The sequence below is a fragment of the Cherax quadricarinatus genome, chromosome 26, assembly GCF_038502225.1.
Source record: "Cherax quadricarinatus isolate ZL_2023a chromosome 26, ASM3850222v1, whole genome shotgun sequence".
In the NCBI taxonomy this organism is placed as follows: domain Eukaryota; kingdom Metazoa; phylum Arthropoda; class Malacostraca; order Decapoda; family Parastacidae; genus Cherax; species Cherax quadricarinatus.
Genome location: NC_091317.1, coordinates 15,828,020 through 15,843,019, shown reverse-complemented (window position 1 = coordinate 15,843,019; position 15,000 = coordinate 15,828,020). Strand labels below are relative to the sequence as shown.

Genomic DNA, 15,000 nt, shown 5'->3' with positions numbered 1-15,000 from the left:
CTGAAGCCTTGTATGGTTTAAAATTCTCAGTCATTATATAAATCAGATTTTATCGTAAAATTTCAAATTTATTCCTATTTGTACGCTTAGATTACCAGGCACTAATGTAAATTTAACCAATACATTTTTTTTGCATCTTTATGATTACGATACAGATTGAAAATTTAATTAATACCTAAATAGAAAACTTGATTATTACTTAAATACAAAACTTGATTAATACTCGAGTACAAAACACTCCAGTTAATATAGTAAAAAAATTTATTCGCTGTGGAAATGAACACACGACTTCAAATTCTACTGGTCATTATATATATATATATATATATATATATATATATATATATATATATATATATATATATATATATATATATATATATATATATATATATATATATATATATATATTCACAGAGTTTATCACAGAATTGGAAGTTCATCTAATCAATTTTTACTTGTTGATTTCAATAATGAACTGTGAATTCAAGTCAGCTTTCGAAACAACAACTCTTGCATCAGTCAGCACTTGACACACTGAGGCGCCCCCCAACACTCTTTGACTTTGTTACACACACACATACACACACACACACACACACACACACACACACACACACACACACACACACACACACACACACACACACACACACACACACACACACACACACACACACACACACACACACACAAACTTTCCCCGTCCCTAGAAGCAGAAAAAAACACCTCCCTGAAATCCAATTCCTGGCTCAGATTTCCAATACGAAGGAGTCGACCAAAAGGAAGTTTGGTGGGGATGGTAAGGCCCACTTTTCAAAGGAGATAAATGCAATCTTGAACTTTACAGTGAAGCTTTACATCAGTGCAGCTAAGCTTGAGAGAGAAATACTGCTAAGGCTTCAAGGAATGCAGTTAAATTTTCTGAAATCTTATTTAAGTTCTCAATGTATCCAGTTCGAATTTAGAAAATAGAGATAAGAGTTACAAGAATGAGGTGGAGATCTAGAATACTTCAGGAAAGATTTAAATTAATACTATTTTAATTCAGAGGAACACTGTTGCAACCCCTGAATGGGTTGCAGTGATTATTATGTATATATATAATTATTATTTTTCATTTAATTTTATATTGCTTATATTTGCGATAATAGCTAAATCGTAAATGTATTGCTTTATATTATTATTTGACGTAGTTTCCTTTGTTAGGTAGGATGTAACATATGTGCTCAGTTCAAGTCTTGATTGTCTAACTACTGTAATTATCGCTCCTTGCTTGTTACTCTGCCGGCTTCTGAGCTGCAGTTGTCCACGGAGGTATCACGTGATCGAGGGGGGGGGGTGTCCTCACCTCGCCTGAAGTATTCAGTCTGCTCTAGACTCGCTTGGTGGTTGGACAGATTGTCTGTCTCATTATTCTTGTTAGTTCTGTAGAACTCTGTTCACAGAACATTGTATAGACTTAGTGATTTTCGACGTTGTACTGAGGTTGTGTGTCTCATAAACACTCGAAACATCTCAGGTCCTGAGCTATAGCTTCTGACTTAATTTGTACTGGTTTCTGTGTATTATCACAGTCGGGGATTTTCTTATGCTGAACTTAGATTCAGTAGTATGGGAGTTTTGTAACTTTTGTGGAGGATCTGCTGATGGTCTCTACTTAGTGTCGTTATAAGAACATAAGAACATAAGAACGAAGGAACACTGCAGAAGGCCTACTGGCCCATGCGAGGCAGGTCCAAGTCTCCTACCGGCTTAAGCCAATGCACCCAACCTAGTCAGGTCAGGTCACATTGACTTAAGGGAGGAACACGGCAACCGACCTGGTAGCACAAGCTATCAGGTCTAACTCACACCCACCCACATCTACTCATGTATTTATCCAACCTATTTTTAAAGCTACACAACGTTCTGGCCTCTATAACGGTACTTGGGAGTTTGTTCCACTCATCCACAACTCTATTACCAAACCAGTACTTTCCTATATCCTTCCTGAATCTGAATTTTTCCAACTTAAAACCATTGCTGCGAGTCCTGTCTAGGCTAGATATTTTCAGCACACTATTTACATCCCCTTTATTTATTCCTGTCTTCCATTTATACACCTCAATCATATCCCCCCTAATTCTACGTCTTTCTAGAGAGTGCAGTTTCAGGGCCCTTAGTCTATCCTCATAGGGAAGGTTTCTGATACATGGGATCCACTTTGTCATCCTCCTTTGTACATTTTCCAGAGAATTTATATCCATTCTGTAATACGGTGACCAAAACTGTGCAGCATAATCTAATATTATCTCCTTGTTCCTGATTCTGTGTCGCAGTTGCTTGTTGTATTGCTATTGGGCTTAGCATTCTTTTTGTTGATCAAGCAGACTGTTCTGGTTGCCAGTCGGTCAAGAAGTTAGTTTATTTGAGGACTTTGTCAGTCACTTGTTTAAGTCTAGTCGAGTCGTGAGACATAGCGAACTACTTAGAGCACTTACACGCATACACAAACTTGTACATATTTGTAATATCTTATTAAATGTTAATGTACCAGACGGTACTTAAGAATTATAAATGTGATATGTGCTTTCAGCACAATAATATTGAACTCGAGAGAAGTGATATTATTTTGATTACTGTGATTAATTTAATTTAATTTGGTAATATACCTCTAGACTTAATAAATTTATTAAATTTTAATTTCTCTAGTTAGTAGCCTACCAGTTGTAATCCTGAAGCACTAATAATTCTTATTGAATTCTAATGGATAATTGGACCAGGATGCTGACTAATTGTTACGAAAACCCAGTACCAGGCTGGATGCTAGAAGGGCAGTCCTTTCTAGTATTCACTGGAGATCTCTAAGCTTTTAGAATCGCGTTTTTTGTAACAAACACTGATGAGACTGGGAAATGTTGAGGCCTAATATACGAAAATATGTGAAGTTAAAATTTAATAAAAGCAAATAAGATATAGATGATTACATTTATGATGGAATGTTGTATTTGAAGACGAGATATCCGCTGCTGAACAAGCTTCATAAAATACATAACATATTATTTATATATGTGTGTCGTGCCGATTATGTAAAACTCGTTAATCAGCAAGAACTCTCTCTCTCTCTCTCTCTCTCTCTCTCTCTCTCTCGAGAGAGAGAGAGAGAGAGAGAGAGAGAGAGAGAGAGAGGCTGCGCCAGGTGACAAACCCGCACTGCGCTACTCTGAGAAAACTTCCCCTCACTCCTTCAGTTATTGCCTTGCAACACTGCATAGCTGCTGATGACGCACTGGGAAGAGTGAAAGTACTTGAGCAAAAAATTTCTAACCCCCCCCCCCCGTGGCTTGTCTTACATATATATATATATATATATATAATATATATATATATAATGTCGTGCCGAATATGTAAAACTGGTCAATTAGCAAGAACTCATTTAAAATTAAGTCCTTATCTGAAATTTTCTCGAATATGTTTAAAGATATATTTTTTCATTAATGTTAATGTAAAAATTTTCTGAAATTTTGCACCAAATGAATCTTAGAAAACTTACCAAACCTTATTATAACAAGAACAATTTATTTTAGCCTAACCCAACTAAATATATTTTAAATACGTTTACAATAATTTAGTAATAAACAAACGCAATCAAATATATTTTTTTCGTTAGGTTCAGAATGATTTCGGCGAAATTATTGCATATATATATATATATATATATATATATATATATATATATTATATATATATATATATATATATATATATATATGTCGTGCCGAATAGGCAGAACTTGCGATCTTGGCTTAAATAGCAACGCTCATCTTGCCATATAGAACAAGTGAAAATTTGTGTATGCAATAATTAATTTCGCCAAAATCATTCTGAACCTAGCGAAAAAATATATTTCACTATGTTTGTTTAGTATTAAATTATTGTAAACAAATCTAAATTATATTTAGTTGGGTTAGGCTAAAATAAATTGTTCTTGTTATAATAAGGTTAGGTAAGTTTTCTAAGTTCCTTTTGGTGCAAAATTATAAATTTTTACATCAACATTAATGAAAAACATATATCTTTGAACGTATAAGAGAAAATTTTAGAAAGGACTTAATTTTAAATGAGTTCTTGCTAATTGACCAGTCTTACCTATTCGGCACGACATATATATATAATATATATATATATATATATATATATATATATATATATATATATATATATATATATATATATATATATATATAATTTTTTTTTCAACAAACCGGCCGTATCCCACCAAGGCAGGGTGGCCCAAAAAGAAAAACAAAAGTTTCTCTTTTTAAATTTAGTAATTTATACAGGAGAAGGGGTTACTAGCCCCTTGCTCCTGGCATTTTAGTCGCCTCTTACAACACGTATAGCTTACGGAGGAAGAATTCTGTCCCACTTCCCCGTGGAGATAAGAGGAAATAAACAAGAACAAGAACTAGTAAGAAAATAGAAGAAAACCCAGAGGGGTGTGTGTATATATACATGCTTGTACATGTATGTGTAGTGTGACCTAAGTGTAAGTAGAAGTAGCAAGACGTACCTGAAACCTTGCATGTTTACGAGACAAAAAATGGACACCAGCAATCTTACCATCATGTAAAACAATTGCAGGCTTTCATTTTACATTCACTTGGCAGGACAGTAGTACCTCCCTGGGTGGTTGCTGTCTACCAACCTACTACCTAGGATATATATATATATATATATATATATATATATATATATATATATATATATATATATATATATATATATATATATATTGTGTGTGTGTGTAAAAGTTTAGAAATATATTTCCAACATGGGAAATGAAAACGAATAAAAAACGAACAGTTAAGCATCTTCGTTTAGCATCTAAACATATTCATAAGTCATCTATACATTTCAGTGTATCAGACTCCATCATCAGTATTAAAACACTTAAGAACAATTACCAAACAGAACAGTTAAAATTTATATTAAATAAAAACAAATTATATTTAAAAGGAATCATCAGAATTACAATATTACTAAAGTACACAATGAAACCTAACAAGGTAATTCAATCTAACCTAACATTTACAGTAGCAAAAAGTTACAAATAAATGAAGTACAAATGTTAGGTTAGACTTCGTAACATCGATGGGTATTTTACGCATCATAGTTATAATTTAAATCTGATAACTTTGTTTAAATTGGAACTTTTTTTTTAATATAGATCAGATATAATGTTCAGAAATTGTTCTCATTGTTTTAGCACTGGTGATGGAGTTTGATGATACCTGTTTAGCAGTTAAACGAAAATGTGTACCAAGACTTTAGCGGTGAGTTCTCTCACTACCTCCACTTGTTCCCAATTACATAAAACACATACTACATCATTTTTAACTGTGAAATATACAAGATTTAGGAAGGTAACCTGGACCGTGGTTGTGCCAACCTGCAACCCGCTTTAAGTCTTGTTTAGGCAGCCACTTAAGATGCTAAGAGAATCACTCAACTTTCTTATAAGACTCTGTCTGGGATCTCATTCGCTGAAGGTGTTTGAAGTTACTTAAATAGTTTGGCAACTCTGTGCTCTTCAACTTTCTCTGCATTGTTGTTTCTGGAGGGATTTTGTGTGTGTGATGTGAGAGAAAGAGAGAAAGAGAGGGAGGGAGAGAGAGAGAGAGAGAGAGAGAGAGAGAGAGAGAGAGAGAGAGAGAGAGAGAGACGAGAATGAAGAAAGAGTAACAGCTCGTAATAAGACGCTGATGCGACTCAGGTGAAGGAGAGAATTTTTCTAAGGAACTAACATCAATTTTGTATTCATTTTAGATAAGAAGTCTACTTTGCAAAGAGCGCTCTGACTGACAGTAGCTGCGTTGAATAGACTGAATGGTTTCCGGGGGATTATTAGATAATTGGAAGATTACCGTGAGATTATCAATTAAATGGAAGATTATTGATTGCATCACAACAGTGATTACAACAGTGCGTTACAACTGTGATTATATCTGTTTTTATGAGTGAAATGCGTATTATCGTTTGCTACGGATAAGTACCTGGGGTGATAGGGTGGGTCCTTGGGTGATAAGGTGGGTACTTTAGTATAGGCATAGGTATTATGTGTTAGGATGGGTATCTGGGTGTTGGTATGAACAGGTGAAGGAACTGGATAAACTTACCTGCTGCCCACGATACCAGGTGGGGAAGGCAGGGTACGGGCATCCCTTGATCTCACACACTAGTACCACCCTGCTTCCTTCCTTCAGAAACACTTCTCGTCCGGGATAAACTGTTGACACAGCCTCTGTGGGAGAGATAGTGAAGTATGCATCACCTTTTCTGTCCTACAGTGAATCTCTCTCTCTCTCTCTCTCTCTCTCTCTCTCTCTCTCTCTCTCTCTCTCTCTCTCTCTCTCTCTCTCTCTCTCACCTGTGACGAGGAGGGTGATGGGCGTGGAGATAGGCGGGCTGACAGATACTTGGCATAGATAGGTGCCGGCATCGGAGGCGCGGGCGTGATGCAGGCGCAGCATCCATTTGGCACCACCACCTGGATTCACAGCCACGAACCTGAAAGATGGATGAAGGTGCGAAGATAATCACACTGGATGAGGTGCGGAAGTGCTCGATAAAGCTGAGAATCAGTAAACTACATTACCATAACTATCACCCACCACCACCACCACCATGACCAAATGATCCCAAATGGATGAACAATAGATTATAACATCTCATTGGTATAAAAAGAGGGAATGGGCAGTTAAGAAATCAGTATATTCAATTAAAGAGAGAAATAAAGAAAGGAATAAGAATAGTAAAAAAGGATTATGAGGCTAAGGTCGCAAGAGATTCAAAGATTAACCCAAAAGGGTTCTTTCAGGTATACAGAAGTAAGATTAGGGACAAAATAGGCCCACTTAAGAGTAACTCTGGTCAGATCACTGACAGTGATAAGGATATGTGTGAAATTCTCATTACCTACTTCCTCTCAATTTTCACCCAAGAAAATACTAGCGATATTCCTGAAATAATGGATTATGTAGAACAGGACTATAATAAACTATGTACGATTGCGGTAACTAGTGACATGGTCCTCAGACAAATAGAGAAACTAAAACCTAACAAATCCCCAGGTCCTGATGAACTGTTTGCAAGGGTGTTAAAGGAATGTAAAGAGGAACTTAGCATACCTTTGGCTAAACTTTTTAACATATCACTACAAACTGGCATAGTGCCTGATATGTGGAAAATGGCAAATGTAATACCTATTTACAAGGCAGGTGACAGGTCCTTGGCTTCGAACTATAGACCAATAAGTCTTACCTCCATAGTAGGAAAATTTATGGAATCAATAATTGCCGAAGCAATTCGTAGCCATCTTGATAGGCACAGATTGATTAATGAATCTCCACACGGTTTTACAAAGGGGCGTTCCTGTCTTACGAATTTACTAAATTTTTTCGCTAAGGTGTTTGAGGAGGTACATCATGGTAATGGATATGATATTGTGTATATGGACTTCAGTAAGGCTTTCGATAGAGTTCCAAGTCAGAGGCTATTGAGGAAACTTAAAGCACACGGAATAGGAGGAGAAATTTTTTCCTGGGTAGAGGCATGGCTGACAAATGGGCAGTAGAGAGTTTGCAAAAATGGGGAGAAATCAGAATGGGGGCACGTCACAAGCGGTGTTCCACAGGGGTCAGTTCACAATTTACATAAACGACATAGATGAGGGAATAAATAGCGACATAAGGCTGATGACACCAAAATAGGCCGTCCAATTCATTCTAATGAGGACACTAAAGCACTCCAGGATGATTTGAATAGACTGATGCAATGGTTGGAGAAGTGGCAGATACAGTTTAATATAGACAAATGCAAAGTTCTAAATGTTGGACAGGAAAATAACCATACGACATATAAACTAAATAATGTAGATCTTAAGTGATGTGTCTGACCTCACTAGGTCAAGTCATTGGCTTAAGCCGGTGGGGAGAATTGGAGCTGCCTCGCATAGACCAGTAGACCTGGTACAGTGTTCCTTATTTCTTATCATCTTATGTTCTTATGAGGGCAAATATTCTATTAGTGTGATGGATCTGTGAAGGACCTGCCTAGTATGGGCCAACAGGCCTGCTGAAGTGTTCCTCCTTTCTTATGTTATTATGACCACCACCACCATCACCATCACCACCATCATTTCCACCACCATCACCATCACCACCATCACCACCACCACCACCTTCACCACCACCATCATCACCACCACCATCACCATCTTCACCACCACCACCACTGCCATCACCACCACCACCACTGCCATCACCACCACCACCACTACCACTACCATCACCACCACCACCACCACCACCACCACCACCACCACAACCCAGATTCATTATGCTGTCAGTTCACAGATAGGTTGTGTTGTCAATTTTAATTATTTCATCAAAACTTTTGGTGTGAGAGTGACAATGAGAGAAAGTTAGTTTGTCGGACGAGGAGACGGAGAAGTGGAGATATAATGTCGATGACCAGAGAGCTAGAGAGAGAGTGAGAGAGAGCGAACGCAGTTCCGCCAGGACTGAGCTACCTCACGTTACTACGTGTTGATGCTGTAATATTTGCTAGTATAGTGTAACCTACACTAGCCAACTACATTTACTCCTTAATTAATCCCCCTTAAAATCAATTTTTCCTTGAAAATATTAAACTGAAATAAACACTACATGACACATTGTATTAATTATAGTATTTTATGGCACATATATAGTATTGCTTCTTTTAATATTAATATTAAATATATATACACCCATACCAGCAGTTAGTCTTGTTACACCCGTCTTCCTTCTTAAATAGAATCAAAATCATTGTACCGCAGTTTGACAGTGGTCCAGGACGCGAATAGGAAAAGGAGATTCGAGCCTGCACCACTCATTGCGCTGAATGACCCACACAAGTTTAGCGCACTATATAAACTATAACAATGTTTGTCTATATTTATATATTCCTCTCATCATAGTCAGAAGGGACACCTTAAGCGGTTGAATGATTAGTGTCCCCTTGAGAACACCTAAGTCGATAATCTTCAAATTCCCAACACTTGTGTACTGAACTAGGAAAAGGTTCATTCGGCCATTGACATGTGTAGGTGAATTTTTGCCAATTTTCTAAAGCCTTTCCTGATTTTGGTTCCGATGCGAGAACTTGATAAGGTGTTGCCCGATAGGCTTCAAACTTTCAAGACTGGATTACTATTAAGATGTATGGGAGCCAATTTGTCTATTTTATTTTTAAAGTGATGTCTTGATTCCATAAAACTGCTTCAGTAAGTATCTTCTGAAACAGCTTCAGTCTGTAATGAGTATAATGAATCTGGGTTTATACTGTGTGAGTGTTAGGCTGCTAGCGTTATTAAACAAATTGATTTCAATGGAATAACTGAGGAATTTCTCTCCTTCTCGGCTTCAAACCTTTTAATGTTAACATGTCTTACTCGATGAAAGAACTGGATGAAATTTGAACTCTGTTGGCGCCAAATAGACAGTTTTATTGAAGAAATTGGAAATTCTAAAATATTTGCGTTCCAGCGATAATAAGTGAATGCCTCATTCGATCGACTTCAAACCTTCATTGCTGATAACATGAAACTGTAACCCACGAACGGCATCATATTTAAACTGCTAGGATATTTTGGAGATACTGGTCTTTTTTTCTTTAGTTAACCAAGAAATGTTAGGTTCAGACTCGTTCTGGGCTGCGGAGGCGCTAATCTGCCCATTTTACTGAAGAAATCTGGATATTAGTTTCCATGTGATCACTTGTGATTGCGTCTTGTGGCCGGCCTTAGGACGACTCAGATCCGCACTTGTAATTTTCCGAGGCTCTGCTGCTCTTTTATCAAAACACATCCAAAGTATTAAAGAAGTCTTGTAATGTGTAATTTCACTTTTGTACCAATTTTCGACTTTTATTTTCTCGTAAGAATGTGTAGAACACGAGTCTCTTGCTCGAGGAAGATTGTATAATTGTTGAGAACAAAAAGGCACAATACCGTGACCGGAATAATTCACCAATAACGATGACGTTTCGGTCTCACTTGGACCATATACAAAGTCCAAGTCGGACCGAATCATCGTCGTAAGCTTCCCTCTCCTACGTACGGGTTATCTGTGTATAATTCCTGATTTTCTTAAGGATCGCGAGAGTGACCTGTTAGAGATTTAGTGTCAATCGTAGTCTCGCCCATCCAGTGTAACCTACACGAGAGAGAATGACCAGTGTTCTAAGGATCATCAGTCAATATCTTATGGTGATAACTACCTACCTCCCTATCCACATCCTCCCCTATGTCTCAGCCTGTCTCCCTCCCTCCCTCCCTCACTCCCTCCCTCCGTCCCTGCCTCCCTCCCTACCTCTCTCCATCCCTCACCGTCAACACGCGATGTTTTAAAAGCTTCAAATTAGAGTTTCTACCCGCCAAATTACAGCCAAAACCCAGCACCAGCTTCCGCCAAAAAAAAAAAAAAAGTGGGGAAACCCGCCAAACTCTCACCCATAATCATTAGCTATTGTTTTTGTCTCTATTGTGGCGTTCTCAATAATAGATAAAATGGAGACTACAACGATTTTATTTTGCACACAACTCATTTCTTTTTTCATTATGCAAAATAATTCATCAGGAAATGATCACAAGAGTGCGAAGTTCCCATTAAAAATAATAATTTGTATAATATTGTTAATTATTATTATTATTATTATTATTATTATTATTATTATTATTATTATTATTATATTCAAGAGGAAGCGCTAAACCCAAAAGGAGTCATGAAGCGCCTGTGGAAAGCAAGACACTCAGATTTAATCCAAGAGATGGGCCGCTCCAATTCCTCGGATGAAGAGTTCATGAAGGAAGTGTACATTAATGGTTCAGCAGTTTTGTGGTTCCGATATGATTGCTGGTTCTCTGAGCTCCTGGGAAGTGGTCAGCGATGTTCAGCGATGTCGTGAAATGTTCTGTGATAATTCTGCGATGTTCAGTGATCTGAGATGCTCAGAGATGTTCTGTGATGTTCTGTGATCTGAGATGCTTAGAGGTGTTCTGTGATGTTCTGTGATCTGAGATGCTCAGAGGTGTTCTGTGATGTTCTGTGATCTGAGATGCTTAGAGGAGTTCTGTGATGTTCTGTGATCTGAGATGCTTAGAGGAGTTCTGTGATGTTCTGTGATCTGAGATGCTCCGAGATGTTCCGTGATGTTCTGTGATCTGAGATGCTTAGAAGAATTCTGTGATGTTCTGTGATCTGAGATGCTACGAGGTGTTCCGTGATGTTCTGTGATCTGAGATGCTCCGAGATGTTCTATGATCTGAGATGCTTCGAAATGTTCTGTGATGTTACTTGATGTTCTCAGTTGCTCAAAGATTTCTCAGTTACTCTTAAAGCGTCTTGAGATGCTGCTTTAAAATGTTTTGAGATGTTCTTAAATGTTCAGGGAAGTTCTAATATTTTATGGAGGTTCTTCAAAAATGCTCAAAGATGTTCATAGAGATGTAACACATATTACGAGATGTTTTCATGTGATCTTAGATACTCCGAGATATTTAAAGACACTTTTAAGATGATCCGTGATCTTCTAAGATGCTGTGAGATGCTGTGAGATGTCCTGAGGTGTTCTAAAGTACTTTGGGATGCTCTGTGTTCTAAATTATTCAAGAATACTCTGCAGCTCCCTAAGAAATGTTCTATGTTATTTTAAATGTTCTTAGGGTTGTTTAAGGGTTTGTTGCCAATAATATTAACTGTTTTATTAATGTACCTAAATTAGTCCTACGCATGTTTCGAAAAAAAAAATATATTCGAAAAATCATTATAGAGGCACCTTCTCTGGGGATTTATGACCGGAAATCCTTAATGAGGAAAAGAATTGCAATCGAAAAGAAATTATTTCAGACCCCCTCACCCGTCAACTTCCCCCTCCATCAACCAACCATATTCTTTCTGTATATTAGAATTTTAAAAGGACTGCCAGCCAATTTTCATACAATTTTGAGCATTATTTCAAAATACAAATGTCATAATTCATTAGATTTCGTGTTTCTCTCGAAATATTTGTTAATGCATTGTATGTAAATATACTGTGTATGTTTAGTAAGTAAATATTTACGCAATTTGTAAAATTCAGTAACGCTTACTATTAATTCATTAATATTTACATAAAAGTAATTGATATATATATATATAGTTTTGGAGTGGTTGGTGATATATATATATATAATATATATATATATATATATATATATATATATATATATATATATATATATAGTTTTGGAGTGGTTGGTGCAATTATTTAATAAATGTATGGAAGAGGGTAAGGTACCTAGGGATTGGCAGAGAGCATGCATAGTTCCTTTGTATAAAGGCAAAGGGGATAAAAGAGAGTGCAAAAATTATAGGGGGATAAGTTTGTTGAGTATACCTGGTAAAGTGTATGGTAGAGTTATAATTGAAAGAATTAAGAGTAAGACGGAGAATAGGATAGCAGGTGAACAAGGAGGCTTTAGGAAAGGTAGGGGGTGTGTGGACCAGGTGTTTACAGTGAAACATATAAGTGAACAGTATTTAGATAAGGCTAAAGAGGTCTTTGTGGCATTTATGGATTTGGAAAAGGCGTATGACAGGGTGGATAGGGGGGTAATGTGGCAGATGTTGCAAGTGTATGGTGTAGGAGGTAGGTTACTGAAAGCAGTGAAGAGTTTTTACGAGGATAGTGAGGCTCAAGTTAGAGTATGTAGGAAAGAGGGAAATTTTATCCCAGTAAAAGTAGGCCTTAGACAAGGATGTGTGATGTCACCGTGGTTGTTTAATATATTTATAGATGGGGTTGTAAGAGAAGTAAATGCGAGGGTCTTGGCAAGAGGCGTGGAGTTAAAAGATAAAGAATCACACACAAAGTGGGAGTTGTCACAGCTGTTCTTTGCTGATGACACTGTGCTCTTGGGAGATTCTGAAGAGAAGTTGCAGAGATTGGTGGATGAATTTGGTAGGGTGTGCAAAAGAAGAAAATTAAAGGTGAATACAGGAAAGAGTAAGGTTATGAGGATAACAAAAAGATTAGGTGATGAAAGATTGGATATCAGATTGGAGGGAGAGAGTATGGAGGAGGTGAACGTATTCAGATATTTGGGAGTGGACGTGTCAGCGGATGGGTCTATGAAAGATGAGGTGAATCATAGAATTGATGAGGGAAAAAGAGTGAGTGGTGCACTTAGGAGTCTGTGGAGACAAAGAACTTTGTCCTTGGAGGCAAAGAGGGGAATGTATGAGAGTATAGTTTTACCAACGCTCTTATATGGGTGTGAAGCGTGGGTGATGAATGTTGCAGCGAGGAGAAGGCTGGAGGCAGTGGAGATGTCATGTCTGAGGGCAATGTGTGGTGTGAATATAATGCAGAGAATTCGTAGTTTGGAAGTTAGGAGGAGGTGCGGGATTACCAAAATTGTTGTCCAGAGGGCTGAGGAAGGGTTGTTGAGGTGGTTCGGACATGTAGAGAGAATGGAGCGAAACAGAATGACTTCAAGAGTGTATCAGTCTGTAGTGGAAGGAAGGCGGGGTAGGGGTCGGCCTTGGAAAGGTTGGAGGGAGGGGGTAAAGGAGGTTTTGTGTGCGAGGGGCTTGGACTTCCAGCAGGCATGCGTGAGCGTGTTTGATAGGAGTGAATGGAGACAAATGGTTTTTAATACTTGACGTGCTGTTGGAGTGTGAGCAAAGTAACATTTATGAAGGGGTTCAGGGAAACCGGCAGGCCGGACTTGAGTCCTGGAGATGGGAAGTACAGTGCCTGCACTCTGAAGGAGGGGTGTTAATGTTGCAGTTTAAAAACTGTAGTGTAAAGCACCCTTCTGGCAAGACAGTGATGGAGTGAATGATGGTGAAAGTTTTTCTTTTTCGGGCCACCCTGCCTTGGTGGGAATCGGCCAGTATGATAATAAAATATATATATATATATATATATATATATATATATATATATATATATATATATATATATATATATATATATATATATATATATATATATATATATATATATAAAGAATACCAGGATATTTGTAGAACTACCAGGTAGAATGAAAGGAAAGCTGGTATTCAAGGCTACATTACAGCTCACAGCACCGCGTAAACATTAACCAAGTGAGCGTGTAAACAGTGTGTCCCCTCAAAGCCTCTGAGTTTCGCTTGACCACAGCGTAAAGAATGGCTGGCAGCTGTATGTTATTGATGTTGTTAGAGAGAGAGTGATTGTGTGCTCACCTAATTACACTCACCTAATTGTGATTGCAGGGGGTCGAGACTTAGCTCCTGGCCCCGCCTCCTACTGATCGCTTCTAGGTTCTCTTTCTCTCTGCTTCCTGAGCTTTGTCATACCTAGTCTTAAAGCTATGAATGGTTCCCGCCCCACTACATCACTTGCTAGGCTATTCCACTTCCTGACGACTCTGTGACTGAAGAAATACTTCCTAACATCCCTTTGACTCATCTGAGTCTTCAGCTTCCAATTGTGACCCCTTGTTTTTGTGTCCCCTCTGTGGAACATCCTGTCTCTGTCCACCTTATCTATTCCACGCAGTATTTTGTATGTCGTTATTATGTCTCCCCTGACCCTCCTCTCCTCCAGTGTCGTCAGTCCGATTTCCCTCAACCTTTCTTCGTAGGACATTCCCCTGAGCTCCGGAACTAGCTTGTTGCAAACCTTTGGCCCCTCAGGGAAGGTTCCTTGATGTTGGTGAGGGGCTCTTGATTTAGGGAATTGGATCTGTGCCCCAGTTCCCCGTATTAAGCCTGAATGCCTTCCACATCCACCCCCCCCCCAGGCAATGTATAATCCTATGGGTTTAGCGCTTCCCCTTGATAATAATAATAATAATAATAATAATAATAATAATAATGCAAACCTTTGTACTTTCTCTAATTTCTTGACGTGCTTGACCAGGTGTGGATTCCAAACTGGTGCTGC

General features: G+C 38.0%; 1 protein-coding gene across 1 annotated transcript in view; it reads right to left on the bottom strand.

Annotated features, from left to right (window-relative positions):
- LOC128691519 (limbic system-associated membrane protein-like) overlaps positions 1–15,000 on the bottom strand; it is a 35,624-nt gene that overhangs the window by 3,426 nt on the left and 17,198 nt on the right. The window contains exons 4-5 of the mRNA XM_053780369.2: positions 6,413–6,552; positions 6,162–6,286 (exon numbers count right to left, since the gene is read on the bottom strand). Coding sequence (XP_053636344.2) covers positions 6,162–6,286; positions 6,413–6,552 — 265 coding nt within the window. The remainder of the gene's footprint in view (positions 1–6,161; positions 6,287–6,412; positions 6,553–15,000) is intronic.